This window comes from Lepidochelys kempii, chromosome 8 (assembly GCF_965140265.1).
Source record: "Lepidochelys kempii isolate rLepKem1 chromosome 8, rLepKem1.hap2, whole genome shotgun sequence".
NCBI lineage: Eukaryota > Metazoa > Chordata > Testudines > Cheloniidae > Lepidochelys > Lepidochelys kempii.
This window is the reverse complement of record NC_133263.1, coordinates 66576049-66593243: the sequence shown is the minus strand read 5'-3', so window position 1 is coordinate 66593243 and position 17195 is coordinate 66576049. Positions and strand designations below refer to the sequence as shown.

Below are 17195 nucleotides of genomic sequence, written 5' to 3'. Positions count from 1 at the left end.
TCAGACATACCACAAATGGATAACATTTATCATGAAGAGTGGGAAATGATTTATTACTTAACTGGGTTTGTGTGTTAAACCACACATTCTCATGGCAGAGCCTAGAAAAATCTAGTGATAAAATAAATACCTACATACTAATCCTACCTCCTCTGGAATTTTTCACAGTTAGAGCTAGCAAATATGTAGAGGTTTGCACTGCATAGGGCAGAGGATTCTCATATACTGTTGCACCTTTCCGTATCAAAGGCAGTAATGAGTAGGATTAGTGAGGCTATCTACTTATATTGTAAGAATTTATCCTTTTGTGTAGACTAGTTTCTTTTTTGCTGATGTTCTTCAAAAGCTACATGACTTTAAATATTGTACACACATCCTCAGACCAGTGCATTTTTATATATTAACCAATTAAGGTTGGTCCAAAGTGGAAGTTACAACTGTACGTACACTTGGTGACTACAAAAAAGATTGTTCTTACATTTGGAAACAGCAATGTCGTGTTCAGGGCTCACAACACCTCTTCCTTGCAGACAGATACATCAGAGAGTAAAGGAGAATACTGACTAACACTATGTGCTAGCACAAATTTACTCTTTGGGAAGGAAAATGTTTTCCCATTTAAATACACAGCTTCCAAGATATTAGACTTAGATTTCTGTGGCAGTACAGAACTAAAGCTAAGGATAAAGCATGATTTTTTCCATCCATTAGCAGATTCAAAGCAGGTGTAAACTGAGTTTGTAATAGATTTAAATTAATTAAAAATAGGAAGAGACCTATTTTATGATGGCGTAATACTTCCCACAGTGATTGTCATAATAGGAATACTGTTTAGCTCATATGGTGCCTTCAATCTATAGACCTCATAGCACTTTAATAAAAGGTAAAGATAATAAGAATACAGTATCAAGACAAACTGTTTTAGAGTCTAACATGTGAGTCCCAAACAATGACTGCTAAGAGAAGTGTGCCATCTCCTGGTCTATGACCGTGTCACATGACTGAAATTTTTATTCTGTACACTCTCCCCTTTGGCTTCCTAATTTATAGTATTAGGATTGACCTTTTGTATGGCCCTGATTTTAAATTGGTAAAGATAAGGTAAGTTGTCTAACTGCCTATATTTAAAACATCTAAAATCAAACTGTTTATTATGAAGAGTCCTGTTTATCATTACAGAAAATTCTGAGGGAAGGCTTTACTATACTAGAGAACTACACTAGTTTAATTTTAAAATTGCTCTACTTAAACCAGTACAAACCCCATAATGTAGATGTACCTGAATCAGTTTAACCTTTGCTTATTTCAGTTTAACTCAAAGCAGTAAGTTACCAACTTAAACTAAATTAATATAAGACTATGGCTGCACTCCGATGAGAGCTCTGTTGATTTAATTAATCCACCCCTAACGAAGCAGAGAAGCTAACTCCGGTCACAGCAGAGATAAGAAGTTACATCTTACACATCCTGGGTGTCAGTGAGAGCAGATGGACGGGATCAGGAAGATTAACAGCCTTGGGAGAAACTTTGCTGTTTTCTGGACGGGATGAAGGACAACACCATGAAGGTGTTGCCATCCTTTTGAAGAAGGGAGTGGAGCATTCCCTGCTTGAATGGAAATCCAGCAGCAGCAGACTTATGAGAGCCAGACTGAAAGGGAAACATAATATCACCCTGATTCAGTATTATGCTCCGACAAATGACAGTGACGAAGAAGTAAAGGACAAATTCTACCTTACATTACAGGTGGAGTTAGAGAGAGTACCACGCCACAATCTAAGTATTGTCATGGGAGACCGAATGCCAAGATTGGTAAGGACAACACAAACAACAACAGAGCAGTGGGAAGACATGGGTGTGGCACTATGATGAAAATGGAGAAAGGCTTGTTGATTTCTGTAATATGAATGACCTAGTCATCCGGGGAACCCTATTTGAAATAGTGAAATTCACAAGCTGACATGGTGTTCTCCAAAAGGCAAAAATAAGAACCAGATTGACCATATCGGGACCAATGGCAAATGCTGAGGCTCACTGACAGATGTGAAAGTGAGAAGGGGTGCAGATGTTGGCAGCGACCACCACCTTGTGACAGTCTCCATCAAGCTAAAACTGAGGAGTGTGTGTCCACCAAACAAGGGACATAGACATTATGATATTGACAAGCTAAAGTCCCTTGATGAAGAGGAGGGGAATGCATATGAGGAGAACAAGATATGGGACAAAGTAAAAGCAATTTATAAACAGAGCAGTGAAGCCTGTCTAGGCTACAAGACAAGGAAGGAGTAGATTACACCCAGCACCTGGAATGCCATAGAAACCAGAGGAGCTCTGAAGAAAAAAGTTTTAGACACAAAAGCCCAGAAGCTAAAGGACAAATACCACAAGCAGTATAGCAAGGCACACGGGGAGGTCAAACACCTTGTGAGAACGGACAAACTGCATTATGTTGATAATAAGGCAACTCAATCACAGGATGCAGCTGCTTGTAGTGAACAAGGAACCATCTACAAAATGATGCGGCTTATCAGTGGTAAATGGCAGACACCAACAAACACTCTCATCAAGAACAAACAAGGAGACCTACTAACAACAGAAAAAGAAATAGAAATACACTGGACAGAGCATTTCAAAGAATTGCTGAACCGAGAGCAACTTAAAGAGGAAGCAAACATCCAGAAGGCAGAAGATGATCTTGATATCCGCACAGACACGCCAACTAAGGAAGAGATCATTCAAGCCATCCTTAAAAAATGGGAAAGCTCCTGGCAAGAATAACTTGAATGCAGAATTGTTCAAGGTAAATCCTAAATTAGCAGCATCTATTCTGGCCCCTCTATTTACTTCAGCCTGGGAAAGGGAAAAAGTGCCAGATGTGTGGACCAATGGGGTTATAGTGAAGATACCAAAGACAGGAACTCTCAGTGATTGTAACAACTGGCATGGTATCACACTTTTATCTGTGACAAGCAAAGTATTGTGTAAGATCATAGTCCAGCGTGTATCTCAGGCAATTGACAGCGTTCTCAGAAAAGAGCAAGCTGGTTTTCGGAAAGGGCGTGGATGCCCAGACCAGATCTTCACTCTATGAAACATAATAGAACAGTTAGAATGGCAACGGCAACTCTACATAAATTTCATAGACTTTGAGAAGGCTTTTGATAGCATTCACAGTACCAGCCTATGGCACATTCTGCAGGCATATGGAATTCTTTTCCGTATAATCAACGTCATCAAAAGTTTCTATTTCAACTTTACATGCAGTGTTGATCAGTGAGCTCAGTTTTGAAGTCAAAACAAGAGTACGTCAGGGGTATGCAATGTCTGCAATCCTCTTCAACGTTGCCATCAACTGGATAATGCAGAGTACAACAGAAGACATGCCAAGAGGCATTAAATGGACACTCTTCTCATCCCTTGAAGACATGGACTTCCCAGATGATGTCACTCTCCTATCACATACCAAACACCACATACAAGAAAAAAAAACTTGACTCAATGCATTCTGCCAGCAAATTGGACTGAAAATCAAGTGCAATAAGACCGATATCATGACCTTTAATAGTGCTTCACCATCACCAATACACATAGAGGATGTTCTCACCAATGTAGAAACATTCACGTACTTGGGCAGCACCATCAGCCAGGACGGTGGAACAAGCCAGGACATCCGGAACAAAATCAGTAAAGCCAGAAACACCTTCAGGAGTTTAAATATAATCTGGAAATCATCAAAATACAACATCAAAACCAAACTCAAGATTTATCAGAGCTGCGTGCTTTCAACACTACTTTATAGTGTAAAATGCTGGGGAATGAGAGAGTAGGACATGTCCAAACTGTCTTCATTCCATACAACCTGCGTCAGAAAAATTCTCTATCCTTTTGGCTTAGAACAATCTCAAACCAAGATCTATTGACACAGTGCAGCCAAGAGGATCTGAGCACCATCATTGCCAGGAGGCGTTGGGGATGGATCAGTCATGTGCTTCAGATGGAAACTGATTCCATCACCAGAGTAGCAATAAGATGGACACCTGAAGGTAAGCGAAAACGAGGCCGAAAACAAGATGAAGAACTGTGGAAGCCGAGCTGAAAAACGTGGGACACGGCTGGGAAACCACTGAAAGACTTACCAAAAACAGACAAGAGTGAAGATGTTTCATCACTGCACTAAACGCCAGAGGCGTAATAGGATGTGATGATGAACGCGCAGCGGTAGCATTGTCGGAGGGAGAAGCTCTCTTGCCAACATAGCACAGTCCACACCTATGTTTACATCCGTGTAAACTAAGCTACCCACCTGAGTGATGTATTACACCCCAAAGTTACATAAGTGGTATTGCAGACATAGAGCCGTGGCTTAGGCTATCACTGATTTGCTGTAATAGCTTGGGCAAGTCACATGACTTCACCATGACTGAACACCTTTTTTACAAAGAAGCTTACCTATCTACCTACCTCACTGGGATTTATATGTCTTAACATTAATGAGGTAGTTTGAGGTCTTCCTATGAAAGGCACCACAGAAACACAAATTATTTATTCTTGGATTCTTTCTTCTCCCTTTAAGATGTTAACATCCAGTACTATTCCTAAAAGTCCAAGATTATAGAAGGAAAAACTAATCAATCCTGCTATGTGGAAGTGGAGTTTTTTGGAGGATATTATAAATACTTTGGGATAAAGGCAGCCAACCCAATATTCACACTGACCAATTTCCAACTGGGTTTACAGAACAAAATGTTAGGGGTCTGATCTTTCCAAGAAGAGTAATGGTATTTCTATGGGCACCCCTATAATTAGATGTAATATGACATCATATTCAAGGCAAATATTGTTCCAATTCTGCCAGAACCACCTGTTCCTTATTTTAAAATGACCAGGCCACAACGTACACTAAATAAAGAAATAACAAGAAAAAACAGATTGGGAAAGAAAGGAGGAAGGGGGGGGACGGGATAAAAAACCCTAACAGACATAGTGCCTTACACCTCTGAGTTGCAGGGATATTTTCAAAAAATGGCCAAGCTAATGGTTCTCAACTCTGCAGTAATTAAATAGTTAGGCTCATTATTAGCCAAAGAACAGTTTATTTACAAGCTTTGAATTTCATAAGTGTAACGTTTAAGGCATTTTACAAATTAACTGTACAGCCAAAAAAAAAACAAATGAAAAACCACTGAGGAAATAGTTCTAAATAGTTTTGATTACAAGTTAACATTTAGTAAGCATAGCTGTTTAACAGTGATAGAAAAATTCCACACAAAACAAAGTAAAAGTATCAAGAACTCATAAAAGCATTTGGAGGGAGGTGGAACGCTTCAAAACATTAGTCTCTTTCAGAGCATTCATCTCATCCTACTTAGATTCTGACCTACCCTCTGCTCTAAGTTACTGCCCCCCCTTTCTGTCTGGACTTTCACCATGAATGATTTGAGAGTTGAAGGAGGGCCAAAAGAGGCAAAAGCCTCTCTACCCACAGATTCTGAAGATGGAGCAAAGGCCATTCTCTGTCATCCTCTACGACACTAGTTAGCCTTTATACAGAACTGCTTTACATTTTTGTAAATATCTCACAAACATTAGGCCTGATCCTGCAGCATTTGCCCCCCCCCCCCCCAAATCTGCCAGTGACATCAATGGGAGCATCCAAGGAGTGAGGCCTGTTCACTAGTTAAATGCTAAAATGTTTCTCTCAATTATCAGATATTAACAAAAGAAAACCATGTGCCTTGACCTAGTCACATCAAAAATATTACTTATCTTAGACAAAGGATAAACTGAGGGGAAAATTTTGCAACATGTGTGAACATGCTATTCTTGTGCATACATAACAGTTTTAGTTCTTAGAGATTAATAGTCAGGGGTTTGTTTACTACACATTTATGTGTGTGATATATCCTTGCCTAAGGCAGGTCGGTCCACTCTTTCTAATAGAATCATCTCCTTGGCCTAAATCACACAGCTCCACTATCCCTGGTATTGCACAGCCTTCTATTTCTATTGAGAGTATTTAGGACTAGCATGTAGTTTTAGGGAACAATTACTTATTACTTTGAGGGTAATTTTTCCTTAAAGCAGATACTATATTTTATTAAAGATTTTTAAACGAGTCAGAGATATTTAACACAGAACTGTGGGAACACATTTTATTTAGTAGTACAGTACTTTTACATATTAATGCCTGCAACTTTCCCATCAGATTATTCTCATTGAACTTCTTCTGCCACCACTAACTAGCAGTACCATTTTTCCCATTAGCCTAGAAGAAGCATTTAACTTGCTCCAAGACTGACACTGTGCGCTGGGTTGCAATGACATCCATCAAAAGTGTTTTTTGTCAATAAACACCACCTAGAGGTGTGAGACTCTCATGTTAATGGGCATTGCACAGGTCCAGAGGAGGACATATCCCTATGTTTCCATGAAGTTATGTCCATGAGATCAGTCCTGTTACAGTAAGATGACCAAAAAAGGGAAGGAGAAAGAAAACATACAAGAACTGGTACAATAGCTATGTCCATCTCTCCATTAGTGGCTGATCCTACAGGAATATTTTTACTTCTGTATTTAGTCCAAATTTATGCTTTCTTCCCCCCTCTTCCCCGCATCTTGCTACATGTCTTCTACCTGCTGCTTTTATTTCTCTTCCAGCTACACTATACAGTGATCAATAAGATAGGCTTTCTGAATTTCCATTTTTCTTGTCTTTACATTCACCCTTACAAGCAAAAAAAAAAGTAGATAAGTTTTACCAAAAATATTAACATTTTGGTCCTCCTTACCCAACAACTTGTTTTATAGCTGACATATGATATAATTAGAACTGTTGTCTAGGTTTTAGCATTGGAATCAATATGTGAAACCTATCTACATCACCATTCACATGACTAGTCTTGGGGGACTCACTCACAGCTAGTGAAATCTGTATATATACACTCCCAACATACCTAAAAGAGTAATTATGATACTTGAGAGATAAATAAGGGGAAAGCAAACAAAACATGGCAAAATAAACTATTACCCTTCAATGGCAGTTGGATGCCTAACTGCTCCCTTTTGTGCCTTTGAAAATCTGCCCAATAATCCTTAAAGAGTTGTGCTGCTTTTAACAAGAGCCATATAGCAAAAATTCTACGTCCCGATGGAAATATTTAAAACTAAAAAAATATGAGTGCTGTAACTCTAGTCACTATATAGAAATAACATCAGCATGAATCTACTAAAAATGTTTTCTTTGTCACCACATTTTGAAGGATTTTCTAATTCTCTTGTTCTTCATTTTCATATTCGATAGTGACTATCACAGCAGAACCATCATTGCTCAGTGCTACTTTGCCAGCAATAAGCTTGCTTAACTTCTCAAAGGTGCCACAAAGTTGATTCACTTTGGGAATAGAAAAGATTTTTGCCAGAGGTATATAGACTGTGTTTTCATCAATGAATGGCTCCATGCTTCTCTCAGCAGCAAGTTTTTCAGTTTCAGCTAGAGAAAGGTTCTTTGAACACCTCATGAAATATTTACATGGCTGAAATTTGAGTTCCATCTCAAGGCCATCACTAGGCGCCTTACCCTCGGACTTGAAATCGCCCAGTAGTCTTCTTTTAATGATGTCTGCTCCAAAAATAACTTCACTGACCACTGCATTCTGCAGGTACTTTTCATCTTTAAGACTTGGGTACACTGCCTTGAAAACCTTTACAATGTGCAAAAACCCAAAATATTTAACTTTATGACAGGCCCAGAAGCAACATACGTCTCTAAAACAAAGCACACAAACGTCACTGCCCAAAACAAAGGCCACTCAATAATTTGAACCATAGGGGTGGGCGGCATTGCTGAGTACTGTTTTGGATAAGAGCATGTGGGAGAGACAAGCAGAAGGCAGACAGTAACAGAGTTGGGCCTTGTCTACACGACAAAAAGGTCAGCTTTTGTCAACAAAACAGCGGCGGTACACACTGAAATGCTTCTTCCGCCAATGTAACTCACCTGCTATGCCGACTACTAAAACAACCTCAACAAGAGGCGTAGGGCTTATATCATTATAATGAGGGTGATGCAGTATCTGTGTAGCCACTGCATTCCTTACATCCACTGTTGGGTGTCATAATTGTCAATTTCATGACTCTGCTGGAGTCGTGAAATTGACAAGAAAGCTGGCTGCAAGCCAGGGTGCTACCCAGTCTCCACTCCAAGGCGGGCTGCCACCTAGACTCCCGGCTCGGTCTGCTGCCTGGGCTTCCCACTACCTGCTGGGAGCCCTACTGCCTCCCAGGGTCCAACTCCCTGTCAGGACCATGGCAGCTGACCAGATTCGAGGCACGGATCTCCCTGACACAGGCAAGAAGCTGTCTCCCGCTCCTGGAGGGGAGAGCTAAGGCGAGAAGTCCTAGGGGACAGCTGGGCTCCCGATGGGGAGCTGCATGGAGCCGAGAGCTTTGGCTCTCAGTCCCCAACACTGCCTCTCTTCAGTCGGTGGAAGCACTCCTGATGAGGACATGCACCACTGACAAAAGGAGGGTAGCGTGTACATTAGCCACCGCAGTAATTAATACGGTGGCTGTAAGTGGACCTAACATACGTTGACTTATCTTTGTACTGTAGACATAGCTTTAAAAAGGTCAGAAGACCAATACAGCCTGGATAAGCTGGGTAAGAGAGGCTTGGGGCTGTAAGCAAAGGAATTATCTCCTGGGTTTTTTTTTTATTCCTCCTGTGTTCAGTGAAATAGTACTTTGTTCATTCCTTGTAAATAAATAAAATTACATCAAAGATACCCAACTCCTTCATCAATTTCTCCTCCTAACAGCTATAACCTGAAAGACCCCAAATTTTTAGCGAGGGTAACACTATTTTCGTTAGGGTAAATTTACAAGGACACAAGATTGCCATCGGTCTAAAACTTGATACCCATTTTTCCCCATATATATTTGCTAATTCCATGGTGTTCTTCAAAGTACACATTCCCTCTTAAAAATGCTTAAACCTGTAAGTATCAATGCCAGTAGCCAACACCATTAGCAACCAAACAATAATAAACTAGTGAATACAATGGAAGAGAGTGTGTGTTGACAATGAAAGATTTTAGTTCTAAGGATTATATATAGTAAATTAAAATAACCACTTTTGTACAAATTGCTTTTCCACTATAAAAAAAATAAACTGATCAGCTCCATATCACAAAAAATAATGCTCGATCATTACATTAAACACTAGAGCCACCAAAGACAAGTTATTTCTACTTTGCTCTGCCCTCCTCCCCCAACTTTAGGAGTTGATACCTAGACCACTGTCAATTTTTAGGATTAAAATTTTGTTTACAAAGCACTTTAAAAATATTAACTACCTTTTGGAAGCTAATTTTCCAAGAAATCTTTATGTATTTTAAAATGTGGTTCTACTCTGAAAATTGTGAGGACAAAATTCACTTTTCCGTGTCATAACGTCAGCCTGAATGTTTGGTATTTTTAAAAACAATCACAGGCTTATTCTTTTCTCAATGCTCTTGAGTCTGAGCTGGTCTACACTGGGAACTTACATCAACACAGCTATGTCTCAGGACTGTGAACCCCTCCCGTTGGCATAGGCAGTATCTATGCGGAAGCACTGCAGCTGAGCCACTGTAGCATGTAGCAATAGTCAACTCTGGTATACACATAACCCTTATGATTCTGTCTCTCAAAACTGTCCCTTTTTGTTATTTATTGATCCCTATACAAAGTAAACTAAATGGATATGTAGAGGGAGAGCAGGAGATACTTACAGTTTTGTAAGCATGTTCTGTGTGTTTCTCAGAGTTAACAGTTTCACCACTCTTTGGATATTTTCTCACAAACACACCTATTTGGGTACAAAATCCAACATCCTCACTTCCAGGTGGTGGGGTCCCAAGTCCAGTAAATTCAACTGTATAATCATAGCGAGTAGCTGCATCTATTGCCCTAAGAAAAAATAATTTAATCTTATTACATTGAATAGTCATATTTTTAACGTGACGAAGAAATATGAACGACAGTGCAAGAAATAAGATCCTGATCCTGCTAGCTCTTATGCACTTGTTTAACTTCAGGAATATTTATTTCAGCTACTCATGTGCTCGAAGTTAGGCAATACATAAGCACTGGCAGGATCAGAGCCTTATTCTGTAGTACTGTGAAATAAGATTAAATCGAGGTAGGCAAACTATGGCCCTACAGCTCGTGGTTCCCTGTTCCCGGCCAATGGGAGCTGCGGGGGGAGCAGTGCCTGAAGGCAAGGGCAGCGTGCGGAGCCCTCTGCCCGCCCCGCCCCACCCCAGGGGCCCCAGGGATGTGGCGCCGGCCAGTTCCGGGAGCGGCACGGGGCCAGGGCAGGCAGCCTGCCTGAGCCCCACTGCTGCCACCCAGAGCTGCTCAAGGTAAGTGGCGCTGGGCCGGAGCCCGCACTCCAACCCTCTGCCCTGAGCCTCCTGCCTCACCCCTCCTGCACCTCAACCCCCTGCCCTGAGCCCCCAGCCACCTGCCCTGAACCCCCAGCCACCTGCCCTGAACCCCCTCCTGCACTCCACACCCCTCCCTGCACCCCAACCTCTTCCCTGAGCCCCCTCCCGCACTCCGCACCCCGTCCTGCGCCCCAGCCCCCTGCCCTGAGCCTCCTTGTACACCCCGCACCCCAACCCCTTGCCCTGAGCCCCTTCCTGTACACTGCACCCCCTCCCACACCCCGCACTACCTCCCACACCCCAACCCCCTGCCCCAGCCCTATATTTATGGCCCTGCATACAATTTTCCCACCCAGATGTAGCCCTTGGGCCAAAAAGTTCACCCACCCCCGGATTAAATTGTTATCGCTGTATTTTTAAATAAACCAAAATTCCTTTAATATTTCGCAAGCATCTGCTGGAAAATATACATATTCATTATTATACCCTCTCTCTGTCTTAATAGAGCAAACAGAATGAATAAAAATACAACAGCTTGTGTAATACATCAGCTTCTTGTACTTTGTCAAGTTTTCAGAATTTAATCACACTATTATCTTTTGAGACGAGTGCATTTAAAAAAGGCAATACTGGCTAAATGATAGAAATATATGCATGAATCTGGAAGTCTGCAGGCCCAGTATAGCTTTACTAGTATCTGAAAACCCATGCTGTTGCAGAGGTGTAATTTATGAAGTCAAAATGGTTGAGAACTTAAAATTTGGATGGTACCAGACCATGAATCCCAGTGATTACTGAACCTGGTGATATTCTAAACAAAAGAATCTTTAGAGTCATGCTGGCAGCTGCTTCCTTGCATCATACTTACTCAACATTCTAGGCTTCAGAGTGATGTTTGGGGTTAGAGTGTGCTGGTTATGTTGTGTGGGTGGTTGTGTTATACTGCAAAATTTGTATTTATTTGTGTAATGTAAATAAAGGGTGTGTGCTGTGGTGAGGGACTGTGTGTGTTTGGGGCTACTGTGTATGGTGGCTGTGTTTTTGTGTAGGTGGTTGCATTGATTTGTGTCTGGGGGAGATGTGCTGGGAGATCTGTGTTGATTTGTACATGTAGTGAACGAGGGATGTATGCTGCAGTGAGGAGCTGTGTGTGGTTAAGGTTATTGTGTGTGCTGGTTGTGTTGCTGGGTGGGTGGGTTTGAAAAACTGGCAGTTGGGTCATGTCTCCATCATCTGTGCAGTTTCCCTTATACAACCAATTAAACTTCTACATGCAATATAGCTGTATAGGAGGGGTGGTGATTTGTTTAGTTACCCTGATATCATAATGGTCTTCTAGGGACTCTTGGCATGGCACAGATACATGCCTTGCTGTCTAATAGATGTAATTTGTTAAGTCAAAATGGCTAAGAACTTAAAAACTGGACAGTAACAGGTTGCAAAACCAACCTGGTGATATTCTGAACAAAAAGAGAAGCATAGAATGGTAAGTCAGTGTGATGCAAAGAAAAAAGCTGCAAGCAGGCTTATAGCGGTTCCCATCACTTCTCACTGACTCTGCAGACATAGTAAGGCTTCAGAGTGGCAGTCTTGGAATCTTATTATACAGATGAGGAGAACGGAGGCATCTCAGGTCCATAACAGTGTGCATGGGGATCATATTAAGGTGAGAAAGAGATCTAAAAGGGCCACCTCTCTTCCTCTGCACTATTCCAAGAACCAATAGGTATGATAAAACTGGCAGACCTCAGAAGCAGCTCACTGGAGACAAAGCACCCAGCTGTAGAATTCTCTGCCACAGAAGATCAGGAATGCAAGATTCACACCACAAAATTTAAATATTTTCCTATATTTATTACACCAAATACAAGACAGATGTTGTGACATAAGAACTCCTCAATGCCAACTGGCAAGGGAGTTACAGGAGTATCCTAATTCTAGTATGTACATTCTGGTTTACCAAAAAAGGTCATCTGAGCCCTTAAATGAAAGCCAGGGTCACACGAGTCGTTAATATTGTTGTGAAATGTAGGTACAAATATTATGTAAGGAGTTATAGGTGTATACTGAAAATAGGTTCTTAGTGTCTGTAACACAGCAGAGGCGAACAGTTTTCCTGACAGAAAAGACGTTTATTCCTCTGTCTCTCTGTTGGCATGTAAATTAAGCACTGAAAGCTAACACAATGGAGGCACATTTACATACAAAATCAACAGAAAGATATGAAATGAACCACAAAGAGCACGCAATGCGGGGGAAGAGAACCTTATCTTGAACCACACTTCAAAGGTTTGCTGGACTATATTTGGGAAACAGAGAAGACACCTCACCTTCCTGCACTTAGGAAGTAAACAGGCAGTGTGTTTAGATTTATGAAAATAGGATCTTAACCATCCTTGACTGAAATACTTCAGAGGACATTTGGGGTGACAGGAGATTAGCCTGTTAAATTAAGTTTAGTCTCTAGAAAGCATGTTATGATTTTGTTTTATATGTAACCTTTTGCTTCCAATATCCTTACTATTTCTTGAATCTTGGGTCATAAACCTATCCTTGATTTCACTATAAATATATTAAACTAGGTGAAAAGAAAAGGAGTACTTGGGGCACCTTAGAGACTAACCAATTTATTTGAGCATAAGCTTTTGTGAGCTACAGCTCACTTCATGGAATGCATCCGATGAAGTGAGCTGCAGCTCACGAAAGCTTATGCTCAAATAAATTGGTTAGTCTCTAAGGTGCCACAAGTACTCCTTTTCTTTTTGCGAATACAGACTAACACAGCTGCTATTCTGAAACCCATTAAACTAGGTGCTGATCCTGAGTTGAATCCTACAAGTTGCTGTGTATACTGTTTCCTTGGGGACAGCAGACCTAGTATTTCTGTGAATGTTCAGTGGATAAGGGGCTGGTACTACAGGGGAATGCTTCAAAGGGATTCCGGACTGAGTCACACCTATTATTAACCTGTAAGGCAAAGTAAGGCTGGCATACCCTGTTGGATCATATTAAAAAAGTTCTGTATTAAAATCACAAATGAGTTTGATTCCCCATAGTTTAAATTCCAGGCTATTACTAATTAAGAGGTCTCTTGGTTTTTGGTACTGTTTCTCTCCCTCTATGTGTGAAACTTGCAAGCTGCTAATTGTGTTAGAACATTCCAAGACAGAGTCTGTTCTCAAAGCAATCTTTGTAACAACAACTACTCACACAGAGAGAGGCTCAAAGCAATACTCTGTAACAATAGAAACAGCACCCAGAGACTCCCCGCCTTTTTGTTGTATTCATCTTGCTTTGTTAACAATTGTGATTAAAATAGAGATACAGGATGTATGTTGATGGATGCTTGGCGTGGATAATAACTGAATGATCAGGGAGGTGCCAGCCTAAGAATCCAGTGTCCATCGGCTGAAGAAGGCATCAAGTGGAAATAACCAGAGGACCCCCAGAGGGCAGACTGGAATCCACCCAACAGCCTCAAGAATGGGAGAACCAAAGAACACCACAACATCTGGCAGCACGGAGCCATCAGGAATGTGCCAAATCTGCTGATTGATTCAGCAACAGCATGATGAAGCAATTCCCATAGACTTGCATAGGAAGAAATTCCTATAAAAATGGACTCTAGAAAGTGAGAACTTTGGGGTCTGATTCTGCAAACCAACTTCCAGGAGCATCAGATGAGCATCTGACAAGGCCCTGCTCCCTCCTCATGTCCAGGCCACCTAGCCAGTGGCTTGGCATGAGCAACTCTAAGGCTGGTAACTATGATAACAACCTTGCAGAACCTGAGTGTGTGTGTGTGTGTATGAATGAATGTGTGAATAAATATGAAATTGAATAGAATGTTATAGCTATAACTAACTGCTTACTATGATTCTTTCTGTATTCACAATAAATGTGGCATTTTGCCATTTCCCCTTTAAAAAGATCCTGCTGGTTTTTACTTTTTATTGGTATAACAACCCCAGAAGAGAGAGCATGTGTGACTAACAGGCTGGTACTGTCAAGCAGATGATATCCAGTTAAACATAAGCAAGCCTCCCTCTCACTGGAGGCGAGGGTAACAAGAAGAAAAGGAGTACTTTTGGCACCTTAGAGACTAACCAATTTATTTGAGCATAAGCTTTCGTGAGCTACAGCTCACTTCATCAGATGCATACTGTGGAAAGTGTAGAAGATCTTTTTATACACACAAAGCATGAAAAAATACCCCCCCACCCCACTCTCCTGCTGGTAATAGCTTATCTAAAGTGACCACTTTCCTTACAATGTGTATGATAATCAAGGTGGGCCATTTCCAGCACAAATCCAGGGTTTAACAAGAACGTCTGGGGGGGGAGGGGTAGGAAAAAACAAGGGGAAATAGGTTACCTTGCATAATGACTTAGCCACTCCCAGTCTCTATTCAAGCCTAAGTTAATTGTATCCAATTTGCAAATGAATTCCAATTCAGCAGTCTCTCGCTGGAGTCTGGATTTGAACTTTTTTTGTTGTAATATCACAACTTTCATGTCTGTAATCGCGTGACCAGAGAGATTGAAATGTTCTCTGACTGGTTTATGAAGGTTATAATTCTTGACATCTGATTTGTGTCCATTTATTCTTTTACGTAGAGACTGTCCAATTTGACCAATGTACATGGCAGAGGGGCATTGCTGGCACATCATGGCATATATCACATTGGTGGATGTGCAGGTGAACGAGCCTCTGATAGTGTGGCTGATGTGATTAGGCCCTCTGATGGTGTCCCCTGAATAGATATGTGGGCACAGTTGGCAACGGGCTTTGTTGCAAGGATAGGTTCCTGGGCTAGTGGTTCTGTTGTGTGGTATGTGGTTGCTGGTGAGTATTCGCTTCAGGTTGGGGGGCTGTCTGTAGGTGCAGTGAAACTTTGTCCTTACTGAACGCGATGAAATGGGGGAGTTGCTGTTAGAGGGCTTATCCGTTCACCCTCTCAGTTCCCTGGTCCTTCTCACGTGAACAGAGAGCAGTAATACCCGAAACCCGAAGGTGCAAACAATTCAATGTTTATTGGGGTGAACTTCCAGCAAGAAATTATTCCAGTTTCCTTCCTCAGTGTCCCCCTTCCTAGCTCTGACGCCACAGAGCCTTGCCTGTGACCTTGTTCCCATTCCCTACCTTAGCAAAACATGATTCTAATTCCCCCCCATTCCTGATTGACTAAAGACTATATAGTAAAACTTGAGTTCTGATTAGTTATACCTTAACCAATCATTTTACTGTAACATGATTATCTAACCAATTATATCCCACCACCTTAATTGGTTTACACCCAACAAAATTAATTATACGGCAGGCAGAAACAATCACAGAACCAGACAGAGATTATACATACAAACAACCACCTTCACACATAAACTGTATTTAAAAAGTAAATCTCTACCATTGCTTTTTACTGTTTTGAGTACAAATAATGTAATGTACAGTAACTAGCAAACTCACCAACTCTGAAATTGTGTTTGGTCCCATTCAAATTTATGGTCTGAATGTCTGAACAGTGTCACTCCTGGGAGCAAAGGATTAAATTCTGAGTTTGGAGTGCTGATTACAATCATGGCTGGAGCCATAAAACCAAATACCACTTCTGGAAACTTTTCCAGTTCTGCTGCTTCCAGGTGCTCTATTCTGAAAAAGATAGGATTACATGGGTCCTTGAAGTCTTACAGGGTCTTTTGACTTTCTCTACAATCAATTCAACTAAACTATGTATGTCCTAATATTTCAGTCATGTGGTTAAAATTACACCACTGCTGCAAATAGAATAAATATAAGTTGTCCAAGGGGATTCTTTACTATTTTTCACAATCTCTCCCTCTTTCATACTTTTTTTCACGCTTCCATCGACACACATTGCCCAAAGTTCCAAATATGATTACCTTCACACATTAGAAAGGTCAGCCACATCCCGCTAATCTTCCATTTGAATTATGAAAGTGTTAAATGTACAGGATTGAACAAGTTTGCTAAGAGTAAAGGCTTTGAACTCTAATTTCAACCCTCCTGACCTCAATGAGTCTTGCCACATTACAAAGTACGATGCAAAGGAAAAACAGAATGAAACATGGAATTCTGCTCTATGAATATTTATATTTACAATGTGTTTGATAAGAAAAATTGGAGAACATAAGCTTAATACTCACAATTCAATGCATGTTACCAAGTCAAAACCAAGCATGCAAGAATCTTTATGAGCAACTGAGCCATGATGCAGGGTCACAGTTAGAGATCTTTCACTTGGTTGCAGGTAATCAGCAGGAAGGGGAGACAACATATGCCTAGGAAAACATTCAAAATTAAACAACTGTTGACCTAAAAACTCTATATCCTTATATAGCCTATTAGCTTGGCTTTGTGAGCAAGTGTACCCATTGCTATGTAGTTGTGCTAAGAGGAGAAAAATGCCAGCTTGCTAGAAATTATTACCTCAAGAATTGTTAAATAAGAATAAATATTGTTAGCAATATTCTTCACTAACCCCAACAAGTACCAGATATTTAGGTTAGCAAAATACAGTAAGTAAATAACAGATGTTTGATCATACAGTTGGAGAGTTATTGGAAAGTTTGTAAATATGCTAAAAATAAGTCTGTCTGTGAAAAAGAGGAAATTAAAAAAATGAAACTGTAAACAATTCCTGTATAAAATATGCCAAGTTGTAAGCAAAATTAGAACCAGACAAATAGGTCAAGCTAATCATCAGGCTGCAAAAAGCAGTTCTCACAGACTTGACAATAACCAATTTAT

The 17195-nt window shown here is 40.7% G+C and overlaps 1 protein-coding gene across 8 annotated transcripts in view; it reads right to left on the bottom strand.

The window, feature by feature from the left end:
- Positions 1–17195, bottom strand: part of HENMT1 (HEN methyltransferase 1) — a 72562-nt gene that overhangs the window by 39251 nt on the left and 16116 nt on the right. For 2 of the 8 annotated variants that reach the window (XR_012160357.1, XM_073356838.1), the window contains exons 4-7: positions 16592–16726; positions 15894–16076; positions 9771–9948; positions 7577–7700 (exon numbers count right to left, since the gene is read on the bottom strand). Coding sequence is in view for 5 of the 8 variants with exons in the window: in XM_073356838.1 (XP_073212939.1) it covers positions 7577–7700; positions 9771–9948; positions 15894–16076; positions 16592–16726 (620 nt within the window). In the remaining 3 variants the exon portion in view is untranslated. Of the gene's footprint in view, positions 1–1462; positions 3722–4858; positions 7701–9770; positions 9949–15893; positions 16077–16591; positions 16727–17195 lie in introns of those variants that run through there. The other 6 variants (XM_073356837.1, XM_073356835.1, XR_012160358.1 and 3 more) reach the window with 5 other exon arrangements.